Genomic DNA, 13,251 nt, shown 5'->3' with positions numbered 1-13,251 from the left:
ACTGAAGACTAATATATGTATATTTACATATGTTGTACTTGTATTTTTGTACATATGTCTACATTTTACTGCTTTCTTGTTTTTTCATTTTTTTTCATGTCAGTTTTTTGTTGGTGGTGTTTATTCCTCTTCAGTTTTTTTCCTCTGAGTCTTTTATTGAAGACATAACAAATTGCTACAAAGTCAGTTGCTTAAACAGTACGAATTTATTATCTTAGTTTTGTAGATGAGAAGTCCAGCACAGATGTCATCAGTCTAAGATCAAGGTGTTGGCAGGCAAGGCTGCATTGCTTTGTGGAGGCTTTAAGGGAGAATCCGGAGAAGGCAATGGCAACCCACTCCAGTACTCTTGCCTGGAAAATCCCATGGATGGAGGAGCCTGGTGGGTTGCCGTCTATAGGGTTGCACAAAGTCAGACACAACAGAAGCGACTTAGCAGCAGCAACAGAAGGGGAGAATCCTTCTCCTTGCCTGCTCCAGCTCTTGAGGCCTCAAGGAAAGAGAAGCCTCACTGCCTCAGCTTTGTGACCCATCCCAGCTGAAACCACTCCACAGCTGACCTAGAAGATCTTGAGAAACTGTATTTTTAAGCCAATACATTTTGGGGTGATTTGTTATCAGCAAGCAGAAAACACAAGTTCCATTACTGGGTCAGGAAGATCCCTTGAGAAGGGAATGACAACCCACTCCAGTGTTCTTGCCTGGGAAATCCCATGGACAGAGGAGCCTGGTGGGGTACAGTCCATGGGGTCGCAAAGAGTCGGACATGACTGAGCAACTAAACAACAGGTAACAAAGGCACTATTAATATATTTTTGTGGCCCTTTTTTTGTGTGCTATCTTCACTTTTAAATAATATATATGATTCCTGATGCCTATCTTATTTTCCCTCCAAAATAAGTTTAACTATTATCTATTGAATAATTAAACAGTAAAGACATGATTGTACAGTAGTTTGAGCATTCTTTGGCATTGCCTTTTTTTGGAATTGGAATGAAAACTGACCTTTTCAGTCCTGTGGCCACTGCTGAGTTTTCCAAATTTGCTGGCATACTGAGTGCAGCACTTTGACAGTATCATCTTGTAGGGTTTGAAACAGCTCAATTGGAATCCCATCACCTCCACTAGTTTTGTTCGTAGTAATGCTTCCTAAGGCCCACTTGACTTCGCAATCCAGGATGTCTGTCTCTAGGTGAGTGATCACACCATTGTGGTTATCTGGGTTATGAAGATCTTTTTTGTACAGTTTTTCTGTGTATTCTTGCCACCTCTTCATAAGATCTTCTGCTTCTGTTAGGTCTATACCATTTCTGTCTTTTATTGAGTCCATCTTTGCATGAAATGTTCCCTTGGTATCTCTAATATTCTTGAAAAGGTTTCTGGTCTTTCCCATTCTGTTGTTTTCCTCTATTTCTTTGCATTGATCACTGAGGAAGGCTTTCTTATCTCTCTTTGCTATTCTTTGGAACTCTGCATTCAAATGGGTATATCTTTCCTTTTCTCCTTTGCCTTTCATTTCTCTTCTTTTCTCAGCTATTTGTAAAGCCTCCTCAGGCAGCCATTTTGCCTTTTTGCATTTCTTTTTCTTGGGGATGGTCTTCATCACTGCCTCCTCTACAATGTCACGAACCTCCGGCCGTGATTCTTCAGGCACTCTATCAGATCTAATCCCTTGAATCTGTTTGTCACTTCCACTGTATAATCGTAAGGGATTTGATTTAGGTCATACCTGAATGGTCTAGTGGGTTTCCCTATTTTGTTAAGTCTGAATTTGGCAATAAGGAGATCATGATTTGATCCACAGTCAGCTCCAGGTCTTGTTTTTGCTGACTGTGTAGAGCTTCTCCATCTTTGGCTGCAAAGAATATAATCAGTCTGATTTCAGTATTTACCATCTGGTGATGTCCATATGTAGAGTTGTCTCTTGTGTTGTTGGAAAAGGGGTTTGCTATGACCAATGCATTCTCTTGAACTGAACTGACTGAATCAGTGCTTTGTCTCCTGTAGGCATTTAAAGAGAAAATGAAACTGCATTTTAAACTAAACTGCAAAACTTTTCACATTGCTTCTTGTTCACTGCTGATATGTTTTATATTTTCTTTAAGAGCTTTGGTTCTTGAAGACATTTCTAGAGCTTAGTATAAACAATCATGGGTTAGTTTGGCCTTATTATATTTAAACAATTGAGCTAAGAAGTGACAATTTTAATTTTATCTTCAATGAAGCCTTGTAAAATGCTATAAGAGACTCACTTGCTTCAAAATAAAAGGTAGTCCATTTATGACAAGCTCTATCAGACTACAATGAACAGCTTTTGTTGTTTAAAAGTTTTAAAAGCCAGCCGTAAGTTTTAGGGTTCCATGGACAGAGGAGCCAAGCAGGCTGCAGTCCATGGGGCTGCAGAGTCAGAGACAACTAAGCGACTAACACACACATAAGTTATATCCAACTGTAAGGATATTTTTATGATTATATTCTTAGCTAAGTTTGTCTCATTGGGGGAAAAAAAATCGACTATGGAAAAGCCAAACATTTTCTTTTTATAGATTCCTTGAATTAATACCAACATATCAGAACAACTGAAAATAAAAGGAAAGTGGCAGCAATTTTTAAATCTTATTTTGTGTGTCATATAAGCTGAATTACTCCAACTAATCTGATTTTACCTTATATGTACAAGTATTAATCTTGAGGATTTGTGATTATGTTCTTTTTTATATATTAATAGTAACTTTATTTGTGGTGTGGAAGGAGCACAGACCACCCAGGAGTCATGTTGTTGTAGCCATGTGTTCCGGGAAACAAACTCACTCAAAAGGACAATGCAGATAGTGGAGTGCAGTTTATTACACCGGGGGGCCCAAGGCAGAGTCTCCTCTTAGCCAAGGACCCCGACCAGCATTTGTGAAAATCTTTTATACCCCATGTGTACATGTCTGAACCTGCCACTCCAAATTCCTTGAGACTTACATAAACCAAGGAAAATACAATCCCAATAACCCCATCATTCACGTGCTATGTGCTCATGTGTTTAAACAGTCAAACAGTTAGCCAATAATCAAGAAACCCGAGGTTACACTCTGATTGATACAGAAAAATTTATGGCCTGTCTGGAGGAAGGGGTGATTAGTGTATGTTTTCTCTTAGGCGATGAGTAACCTAGATACGATCTTCAAGGTTCCCCTGTCTGGAGGGGGTCTTATCCTTCTGTTTTTTTCATAGGCACTAAACACAGAGTTCAGAGTCCATTGGAAAGGTGGCCTAAGATGGAGTCCAGACCCTATGAATTCTTTCTTCAGTGTGAGCTGGTGTTTTGTCCTGAAAATGCCATACACGTGTTGTGTGACCTTTGGAGAGTAACCTCTCTGGGTTTCATTTCCTTGTTAGTAAAATCAGGAAACTAAGGTGCTCTCCAACTCCAAAAATATATTCATTCTGTGGCTTCGGAGGGGAAAATGCATAGCTCTGATGTATCCTCTTAGAAAGAAAATGTGATTTGAGTCAGTTCTAGTGAGGTGGATGAACCCAGAGCCTGTTATACAGAGTGAAGTAAATCAGAAAGAGAAAGACAAATATTGTTTATTAACACAAATGTATGGAATCTAGAAAAATGGTGCTGATGAACCTGTTTTCCAGGGCAGCAGTAGAGACCCAGACATTGAGACGGACTTGTGGACACAACGGGGCAAGGTGGAGGGGTGGGGCGAATTGAGAGAGTGACATTGAAACATATGCACTGCCGTAAGTCAGATAGATAGCTAGTGCATCCGGTCCCATCACTTCGTGGGAAATAGATGGGGAAACGGTGGAAACAGTGTCAGACTTTATTTTTTTGGGCTCCAAAATCACTGCAGATGGTGACTGCAGCCATGAAATTAAAAGACGTTTACTCCTTGGAAGGAAAGTTATGACCAACCTAGATAGCATATTCAAAAGCAGAGACATTACTTTGCCAACAAAGGTCTGTCTAGTCAAGGCTATGGTTTTTCCAGTGGTCATGTATGGATGTGAGAGTTGGACTGTGAAGAAGGCTGAGCACCGAAGAATTGATGCTTTTGAACTGTCGTGTTGGAGAAGACTCTTGAGAGTCCCTTGGACTGCAAGGAGATCCAGCCAGTTCATTCTGAAGGATATCAGCCCTGGGATTTCTTTGGAAGGACTGATGCCAAAGCTGAAACTCCAGTACTTGGGCCACCTCATGCGAAGAGTTGACTCATTGGAAAAGACTCTGATGCTGAGAGGGATTAGGGGCAGGAGGAGAAGGCGATGACAGAGGATGATATGGCTGGATGGCATCACTGACTCGATGGATGTGAGTCTGAGTGAACTCCAGGAGTTGGTGATGGACAGGGAGGCCTGGCGTGCTGCGATTCACGGGATCACAAAGAGTTAGACACGACTGAGCGACTGAACTGAACTGAGTGTGAATTTGCTCTATGACAGAGGGAGCTCAACCTGGTGTTCTGTGACAACCTAGAGGGGTGGGATGGGTAGGGGATGAAAGGGAGGTTCAAGAGGGAGGGGACATAGTATACTTATGACTGATTCATGTTGTTGAATGGCAGAAACCAACACAACATTGTAAAGCAACTATCCTCCAATTAAACACATAGTGAAAAGAAATGTTAGCAGGGTGTTTGCTAGTCATAGACGTTGTCAGGTGGGGGGACATTTATTTCTTTGTACGTGATTCATGCTATGAATAAACAGAAGAATTTAGAATAATTTCCAAATCAATGCTAAACTGACTGCATGGCATACACATGTTAAAGTTTAAGAGACCAGAAATCAAGGTGATAATATGTTTAATGCAACTTTTTAGAAAATTGTTATCTTTTATAAAATGTTAAGAAATAGAAGTGTTTTAAAACACTTATGTTTTCTTACGTGGGCATATTTAAAATCACAGTCTTAACTTTTTTTCCCCTCTAACCTTTTATTCGGAGAAGGCAATGGCACCCCACTCCAGTACTCTTGCCTGGAAAATCCATGGATGGAGGAGCCTGGTGGGCTGCAGTCCATGGGGTCTCTGGGAGTCGGACACGACTGAGTGACTTCACTTTCACTTTTCACTCTCATGCATTGGAGAAGGAAATGGCAACCCACTCCAGTGTTCTTGCCTGGAGAGTCCCAGGGACGGAAGAGCCTGGTGGGCTGCCATCTCTGGGGTCTCACAGAGTCGGACATGACTGAAGTGACTTAGCAACCTTTTATTACTCTTTTTATAGATTGGGTACTAATTTTTATTTCCTTGGGGAAAACAGTAAACTTACATTGAATAAGTTTTTATTTATTTATATATTTTAATTGGAGGCTAATTATACAGAGTGAATTGGAGCCTTTTATACAGAGTGGTGGCTCAGAGGTTAAAGCATCTGCCCGGAATGCAGGAGACCCAAGTTTGATCCCTGGGTCGGGAAGATCTCCTGGAGAAGGCAATGGCAACCCACTCAAGAGTACTGTCCAGTACTCTTGCCTGGAGAATCCCATGGAGGGAGGAGCCTGGTAGGCTACAGTCCATGGGGTTGCAAAGAGTCGGACACAACTGAGCGACTTCACTATACAGAGTGAAGTAAGTCAGAAAGGAAAACACCAATACGGAATGTTAACACAAATATATGGAAATTAGAAAGACGGTAACAGTGACCCTATATGCGAGACAGCAAAAAAGACACATATAAAGAACAGACTTTCAGATTTTGTGGGAGAAGGCAAGGGTGGGATGATTTGAGAGAATAGTATTTTATAAGTTTTTAAGAGATTATTAGTACATTTGTCTTTATAATTTACTTTGAGCTAGGATTTTAATGGAAATGACCTCTGATTAAGTATTATAAGTAAAAACTGCTGAACTATTTTTATTTTTAAATTTATTTCCTTACAGAACATTAGCCCTGATTAAACCAGATGCAGTATCAAAAGCTGGAGAAATAATTGAAATAATAAACAAAGCTGGATTTACTCTAACCAAACTCAAAATGATGACGCTATCAAGGTAAATTTTTTGATCATTTTCAGTTATATAATGTCTGGTTCCTTTTTTAAAAAAAATTATCTTTCATGTTGTTGTTTAAAAACTTCCACAGAATGACAAAGAATAAATTAGTAACCTTATTAGAATGAGAAAATATAAGACAACAGGTAATCAGATGTGTAAATCATGATTGAACTCTAAGCAAGTAGGAATTGTCAGGTTATACTAATAACTATTAACTATTTATTAGACATTAATTCTTTATTTTCTTTCATAACCCCATCAGTGTTTCATATCTGTAATTTTTTATATAACACATTGTATAGAAATTATAGAAGAAATGAATATTAGATTATTCATATTTGACAAGGAACTCTTACTGTTGAGATTTCAAAAGTGATGTGTTTGGAAATGTTTTAGTTTGGAAATGTTTTCGTTCCTCCCAACATATTATATGTGATTGGTAGATATACCTATTTACTGTTCTGAAAAGCAAGCCATTTTATTTGACCAGATATTTTCTAAGTTATTTAGTGAGAGTTAGACTTACTGTAAGGTAAGGGGATTAGTGTAGTTGTTAGGCAGGGCTGGACCCAGCAGTTTTCTTACTTACTTCAGTGATTTATGTTTGTTTGGTTAGGTGTCTTCTCACTGCTGTTCCTGGCTCTCTGTCCCATGGGACAGTTGCTTTTTTGTCTCTATGAGAACAGGGAAAATGGATAGCAGTAGAAATTCAATATTGAAAAGTCTGCTCTCTAGAAACCTTAACAAAACATGCTCAATTTTACCCCAAAAAAAAGACAATTTGAAATTTTCCCCTATGTAAGATCTCTCAGCTTAAATATATTCTAGAAAGGCAGACATCTATTTCAGAGCTCAGAATCTAGAGCCAGATTAGGTTGTGGCTCTGCACAACTTACTTCTGTTTCAGTTTCTTCATCTGCTAAATGGAGGTTATAATATCACCAATACTGTAAAGTTGTTATGAGGGTTATGTGAGCTTAATAAAAGTAAAATGCTTTGAAAAATTGTTGCACACAGTATGCGCATATAGGTGTTAGCTGTTAGTGGTGGCAGTATAGTACTTACCAGTGCTGTCATTACTTAGTGGAAACAGAGGTCATGATCCTTATGAGCATAGTTAGATTTGTCCCATTTCTGTCTGTATTGAAGATGCTTGCCCTTAGAGCAGGCAGTGGGGCTGAGTTCTGAGAGATGACTTTGAATAGTGTTAGTGACATTGAACTTTTTTATGTCTATATCAAACATTGGAGGTGTAATCTGGCATCAAATTTCCCACAATAAAGCTGCCCCAAAAAACTTAATAGCTGTTTAAATTGTTCATAGCACCTCATACATCTCTATTAATATTACTGTAAAGTCTTGGATTTTACCTAACTTAAAAGTTAATAAGTTAGTATGTTACTCTCTCAGGGATGCTAGCAGAAGACATGAGACTTCTGAGCCAGGGACACAGGGCTTGATTAGGTTCAGTTAGCAGCATGAACATCATGTTTCTCTTGGTTCCCATTGCCTTCATGTCCTGTGAGAATAATATGAGATGGGCCTGGGTGGATGTTGCACACACAGTTGATTGCATCACAGCTGAGGAGGGTTGAACTCAGGTTACCCACTGTTTCATTAGCAAGCTGTAAACAAGTCTGCTCTTTGTACTAAGGAGACATGACCTCATCCCTCAAAGTCACTCACTATAAACATAACTCCAAGAAATGGCTAGGATAAAGAGTAGTTGGGGCCTTGCATTCTTGGCATACACAATAAGATGTGTTAGGAAGGCAAGAGACCCACAGAGAAGTGTCTCCCAAAGCTTAAATCTTCTCAAAACTTATTTGCTCAAACGTCGGCTCCTCCCTCATGACGGTATCTGAAAAGCAGCAGCTGGGTTCCATTTAACTGTACTTCTAGTTCTCGGATCAGGGCCTGATTCAAAGTAGACACTAAGTAAATATTCCATAAAATAATTAATAGATCATTGTGAGAATGTTATGAAAACACAAGAAAACATAACAAAACAAGAACAGAAAAGACTTCTGTAGGTGGTCATGCACTTGTTTCTCTCCATGTAAGCCTTTTAAGGGAGGAATTAAATAAAAGTGATGAGAAAAAAATTCATGAACTCATTTTGGTTTCAGTGATAGATTTTGAATGGAAGTAACTGTAGAGTCAGTGACATGTTAGAAGAAAACAAAATACTTTCAGTAATTAATAGTTTTCATTAATGTTAAAGATGATTTTGTTTTCTTAGTAGTTCTGTAGAATTGGTCAGATTAGTAGTCTCACTGCTAACTCTTCTAAAATACTCCCCACTTGAATTTTTCAGAGTTTTTACCTCATTTTAGAATGCAATACAGATTATCCATATCAGTTTTTTGAATTCTTCTGCTTACCCACTAGAGATTTTATTTTTATTTTTCTGAAGTTGGTAATAGAAAGGTCATAAGGAATCAGAAATTTGGGTTCACATCTCCTTTTCCTTCTTCCTTTACTAAGTAGCATTTTGATCTGGATAAGTTATGTAATCATGCTGAACTACATTATTTTTAAATGTAAAATGAAGATGATCATACCTATTTCAATATATTGTTGTGGGGAATAATAAAATTTAACATTGGCATATAATAGTCTCTAGAAGAATAAATTTTCTTCCCCTTCTATGTCTTGGGGCAAATTTTCTTTTCTATACTTGCGTAGTATACTTTCATAATCTCTTCATGGCCAAAGAGAATATTTTAGTACATTTTGTTTGAATAAAAATATATCCTGATATATGAATTATTATATGAATTCATTATATGAATTAATTAATTTTTAATGGGCCCATAAGAGCTTAAAGCATCACGTCAAGCCCCTGGTGGCTTGAAAAGAATCAGCCTGCAATGCAGGAGACCTGGGTTTGATCCCTTGGTTGGAAAGATCCCGTGGAGAAGGCAATGACTACCTACTCCAGTATTCTTGACTGGAGAATTCCATGGATAAAGAAGCCTGGTGGGCTACAGTCCATGGGTTCACAGAGTCGGACATGGTTGATCAACTAACATATAAAATCTTAATGCATTGCATACTAAATTATCAAGCCTGAAAGTTTAATCCTTTGTTAGAGGATACTTTGCTGTTTTAAAAAATTGATGTTGACATATGTTTGTCACATACTATGAACTGTTTCAAGCCTTTGAGAAAACTGTATAAGTTTGAGACACTTGATTTGATTAGCTGAAAAGTCTAAATAACTTTTTCAATATGTGTAAAATTCCATTATCCTAATTATTTTCTCCATGGTCATGGGACTATAAACTTAAAAAGTAAATCCTGATTGCCACTGATAAATTCAGATTTCTGAATATATCTATATTATCCCTTTTTGGGGGATGTAAGTTCAAGCATTAGTTTTTGATACAGTAATAACTAGTAAGAGTACATTGATGTGCATAATTTGTCAAGCAGTCTTTAAAAACACAAGTCCATAGTCTTTCTTTTGGAGCAATCTATATAAGAAAGAAAATTTTAACTATTAAATTAAAATTCTAGCCTAAGCTCTCAAGTTAAAGCCTATAGAAGAAAGTAAAAACTTTTGAATTTGTAAATATCTTTGCAATAATTAATATTTTTCTTTTCATTGATAAAGATTACATATTTTTTGATGTTCAACTTACATGAACTTTAAAAAACAGTAATTCTTATTGATCATATGTTAAATGTTGTTTTTAGAATGATAAAGATGCTAGTGAAAAGGAAGATAGTAGACTTGAACATGAACAGTAAATATTGCCTCTTTTATTCATTTTAATTTTATATCTTAACATAGATATGCATACTAGCAAAAATTTGAAAAGAGGGGGCATTTGAGCAGAATATTTGGTGAAAAGTCCTTAATTCTCATATGGATCAAATAGAGAATTTCACTATTTTATTAATATAAGTTATTTTCCTTACATAATTGTTAACTTTTGTCATTTTGATTATTTTATAGGAAAGAAGCAACAGATTTTCATATAGACCATCAGTCAAGGCCCTTTTTAAAGTAGGTACTGAATTCAAGGCTCATGTTGTATAATGGAGGATATTGTGGAAAACTAAAGAGTTATAATTTCACAATTCAAAAATCTGTTACCTGAGAATAATTTGTCAAAAAGTCCTTAGCAGGGACTTCCCTGTGGTGCAGTGGCTAAGACTCCACACTCCCAATGCAGGTTCAGTCCCTGGCCAGGGAACTAGATCCCATATGCCACAACTAGAGTTCACATGCCTCAGCTAAAGATCCTGCATGTCACTGCTAAGACCCAGTGGGGCAAATAAATAAAATAAAAATATCTTAAAAAAAGTCCTTGGCAACATCTTACAACTGCAGAGAGCTTTTTTTCTAAGAATTGGTATGTTTTTCCCCCTCTCCTTTTACTAGGTGAAAATTCTTTTTTAAATAAATATGCTAAACGTTAGTCAGAAGCAAATGGCATGAACTGCTTAAATTATGAGGAGCATAGCTTTCTTTTTAGATTTCAGTAGAATAAAAATAGAGTAATAATTACATTTATGTTGAGTATCTATTTGTGTTTTAAACTATTAATGGTATTCTCAGTGTATGTAAAACATTGTTCGTAGAACCCTTGTGTTAAATAAATTGTTTGATACACATTTTGCTGTTTGAAATATATCGACAAATATGTTAGAAAGTAAATCTATATTCTAAATATTTGGGTTGTATTTAAAGTTAAGTGAATATGGTGTACCTCATTACTGTTGACAAAGGAGAAGTGCTTACTTTTCTAATAATGAAGGATTAGCCAAGCTATGGAAAACATTCTAGTTGGTGTCCTGTACATAATAGTGTTTTATTCAAGTTTTACATAAGAAAATCATTATGTTATAGGTTATTTTAAACAAAGCATTATCAAAATATTCCCAAACCTTGTGTAGAATAGGCATCCATAATTCTCTTGGAAATTATTCTTCATTATAGTCTTTGTATATATTTGTATTATTACAGCTTCTAGTTTAATGTCTTGTATGTCACTTGACCAACTCAGTGCTTAGTGACTGAAAATTCATTGTCATTCTTTGAATTCTAATAAATCTACACAGAAATTATTGGATTCTTACTACAAATATATTCCAAGACATCACTCATCACTTTGTCTATTGAGATTTTATTTGACTACCATGTTAAATATGTTAAAACAAGAAGATTCTTCTGTACCTTTCAGAACAATGCAAAAAGCAATATAGATCAACAATATGCATTTTAAATCAATGAAATAGTCTTAGTTCACTGAAACATTGATGCTTCTGCTAACAGTAATTGGTTTGACAACAGTGATTTGTAGTGACTCAGGCTACTGCAGGACACTCAGTTTATAAAAACTTTACCTTATCCATGTAAAATTCACTATGTCCAATAGTTCTGAGACAATAATATTCATATTTATAGCTATGTGATTAAATACTCAAATGGTAATATTTCTTTGTTAAGAGAGATGCCTTGGTTAATACAGAAATGAAGCAAATCAATCTTTCACCTGTTTCACAGTGAGCTGATCCAGTTTATTACAAGTGGACCTATAATTGCCATGGAGATTTTACGAGATGATGCTGTATGTGAATGGAAGAGACTTCTTGGACCTGCGAACTCTGGACTGGCACGTACAGATGCTCCTGAAAGCATTAGAGCCCTCTTTGGAACAGATGGCATAAAGAATGCAGCTCATGGCCCCGATTCTTTTGCTTGTGCTGCCAGAGTAAGGTGTTTTTAAACTATTTTAATTTGTTTTGGTTTTCCTAAATGTTTGATGTCAGAGTAAAGCATTTTGTCACAGCTGACTTAAGGTAGATTTATGCAGCTGATCTAATAGTAGAAGAAACCTTTGACCTTTTGCTTGTAATTAAACAGACATGAGTTTGAGCAAGCTCTGGGAGTTGGTGATGGATAGGGAAGCTTGGTGTGCTGCAGTCCATGGGGTCGCAAAGAGTGGGACAAGACTGACTGACCAAACTGAAACAGTGTTTCAATGATATGTGTCCTTTGAGAACTGGCAACCTGGTCATCCTCTGAATAAGTTTCTCCAGTTAAAATACTTGTTGTCTTGTTTTGTTCCAAAGACTTAAATCACTGAGGCTTATCAGTAAATGAATTATTCCTGTAAGAATACCACTTTATGGAAAGTGAATATTCAAAAAGACATATTCTTTCTTTGACTCAGACTTGACACCATATTTTCAAGCTTAACATCCTTCCTTTTTCTACATGTAGCTAGTGTTTATGAAAGTTTTTCTATTAATAATTCTCATTTTAAATTTATATAAATAAGGTATTACTCCACTGGGTTTATACTGATGTTGAATTAATGAAATGCAAGTTAACTCTTAGCATTCTGAGAAGTTTCTCAGCTAATTTAAGATGGTTTTTAGTCTGGTCATATACAAAGTGGAATAATACTAGCAAGTTTTATGATATGAAAGTGAAAGTGTTAGTTGCTCAGTCATGTCTGACTCTTTGCAACCCCATGGTCAGTAGCCCGCCAGGCTCCTCTATCCATGGGATTCTCCAGGCAAGAATACTGGAATGGGTTGCCATTTCCTTCTCCAGGGGATCTTCCCAACCCAGGGACTGAACCCTCTTCTGCATTGTAGGTGGATTCTTTTAGTGCCGAGCCACTGAGGAAGTCCTTAAGTTTTGCTGGCTGTGGAATATTCTCCTGCATGGATAAAGCATTTTTACTTCAGCATTTCCTTACCTTTGGATGTTTTGTTAGGTTCTAATTCTTTTCATGTTTGTAATAAGGGTGCACTGATCATGTGACTTCATATTTCATCAATATCTTGGTTTATTTTCTGAGAACAGATTTCATATTTGACAGTAGAATATGTAGATTTCGGTAATTTTTTTTAAATGTCTTAAATTGAGTCCTTTACAAAAATGATATTTAAAATGACTGTGTGAAATTTTCAGAGACACCTGTAACTGGCAACCATTTATTAATGTATTTTATCATGATGATTAAGGATATGGGTATAGATTAGTCAAATGTTTTAGGAAATTTCACATGGGGTCTTATCAGGGTGAAATTTATGAAATGATATAAGTATATACTTAACAATTTGTATAAAATACAGTACAAAAAACTGTATACTTAAAGCTGATCAAATTGAGTCTGAGTTTTATTTTTTGGGAAAGTTGCATATCTTTATCCTTCCCTGCTAGGTCATTTAGAGACATATAAAAGACTTAAAGTAATAGCAAAGAACCTCAGAAAGAGGAAAGCTTT

The 13,251-nt window shown here is 36.6% G+C and overlaps 1 protein-coding gene across 3 annotated transcripts in view; it reads left to right on the top strand.

Moving 5' to 3' along the window:
* NME7 (NME/NM23 family member 7) overlaps nt 1–13,251 on the top strand; it is a 247,828-nt gene that overhangs the window by 52,944 nt on the left and 181,633 nt on the right. For all 3 annotated transcript variants that reach the window (XM_027564741.1, XM_027564742.1, XM_027564739.1), the window contains exons 4-6: nt 5,885–5,995; nt 9,963–10,013; nt 11,517–11,724. In XM_027564741.1, the coding sequence (XP_027420542.1) occupies nt 5,885–5,995; nt 9,963–10,013; nt 11,517–11,724 (370 nt within the window). The remainder of the gene's footprint in view (nt 1–5,884; nt 5,996–9,962; nt 10,014–11,516; nt 11,725–13,251) is intronic.

The sequence above is a fragment of the Bos indicus x Bos taurus genome, chromosome 16 (genome assembly GCF_003369695.1).
Source record: "Bos indicus x Bos taurus breed Angus x Brahman F1 hybrid chromosome 16, Bos_hybrid_MaternalHap_v2.0, whole genome shotgun sequence".
Taxonomy (NCBI): domain Eukaryota; kingdom Metazoa; phylum Chordata; class Mammalia; order Artiodactyla; family Bovidae; genus Bos; species Bos indicus x Bos taurus.
Note: the sequence above shows the minus strand (reverse complement) of the source record. Positions and strands in the feature narration are given on the sequence as shown.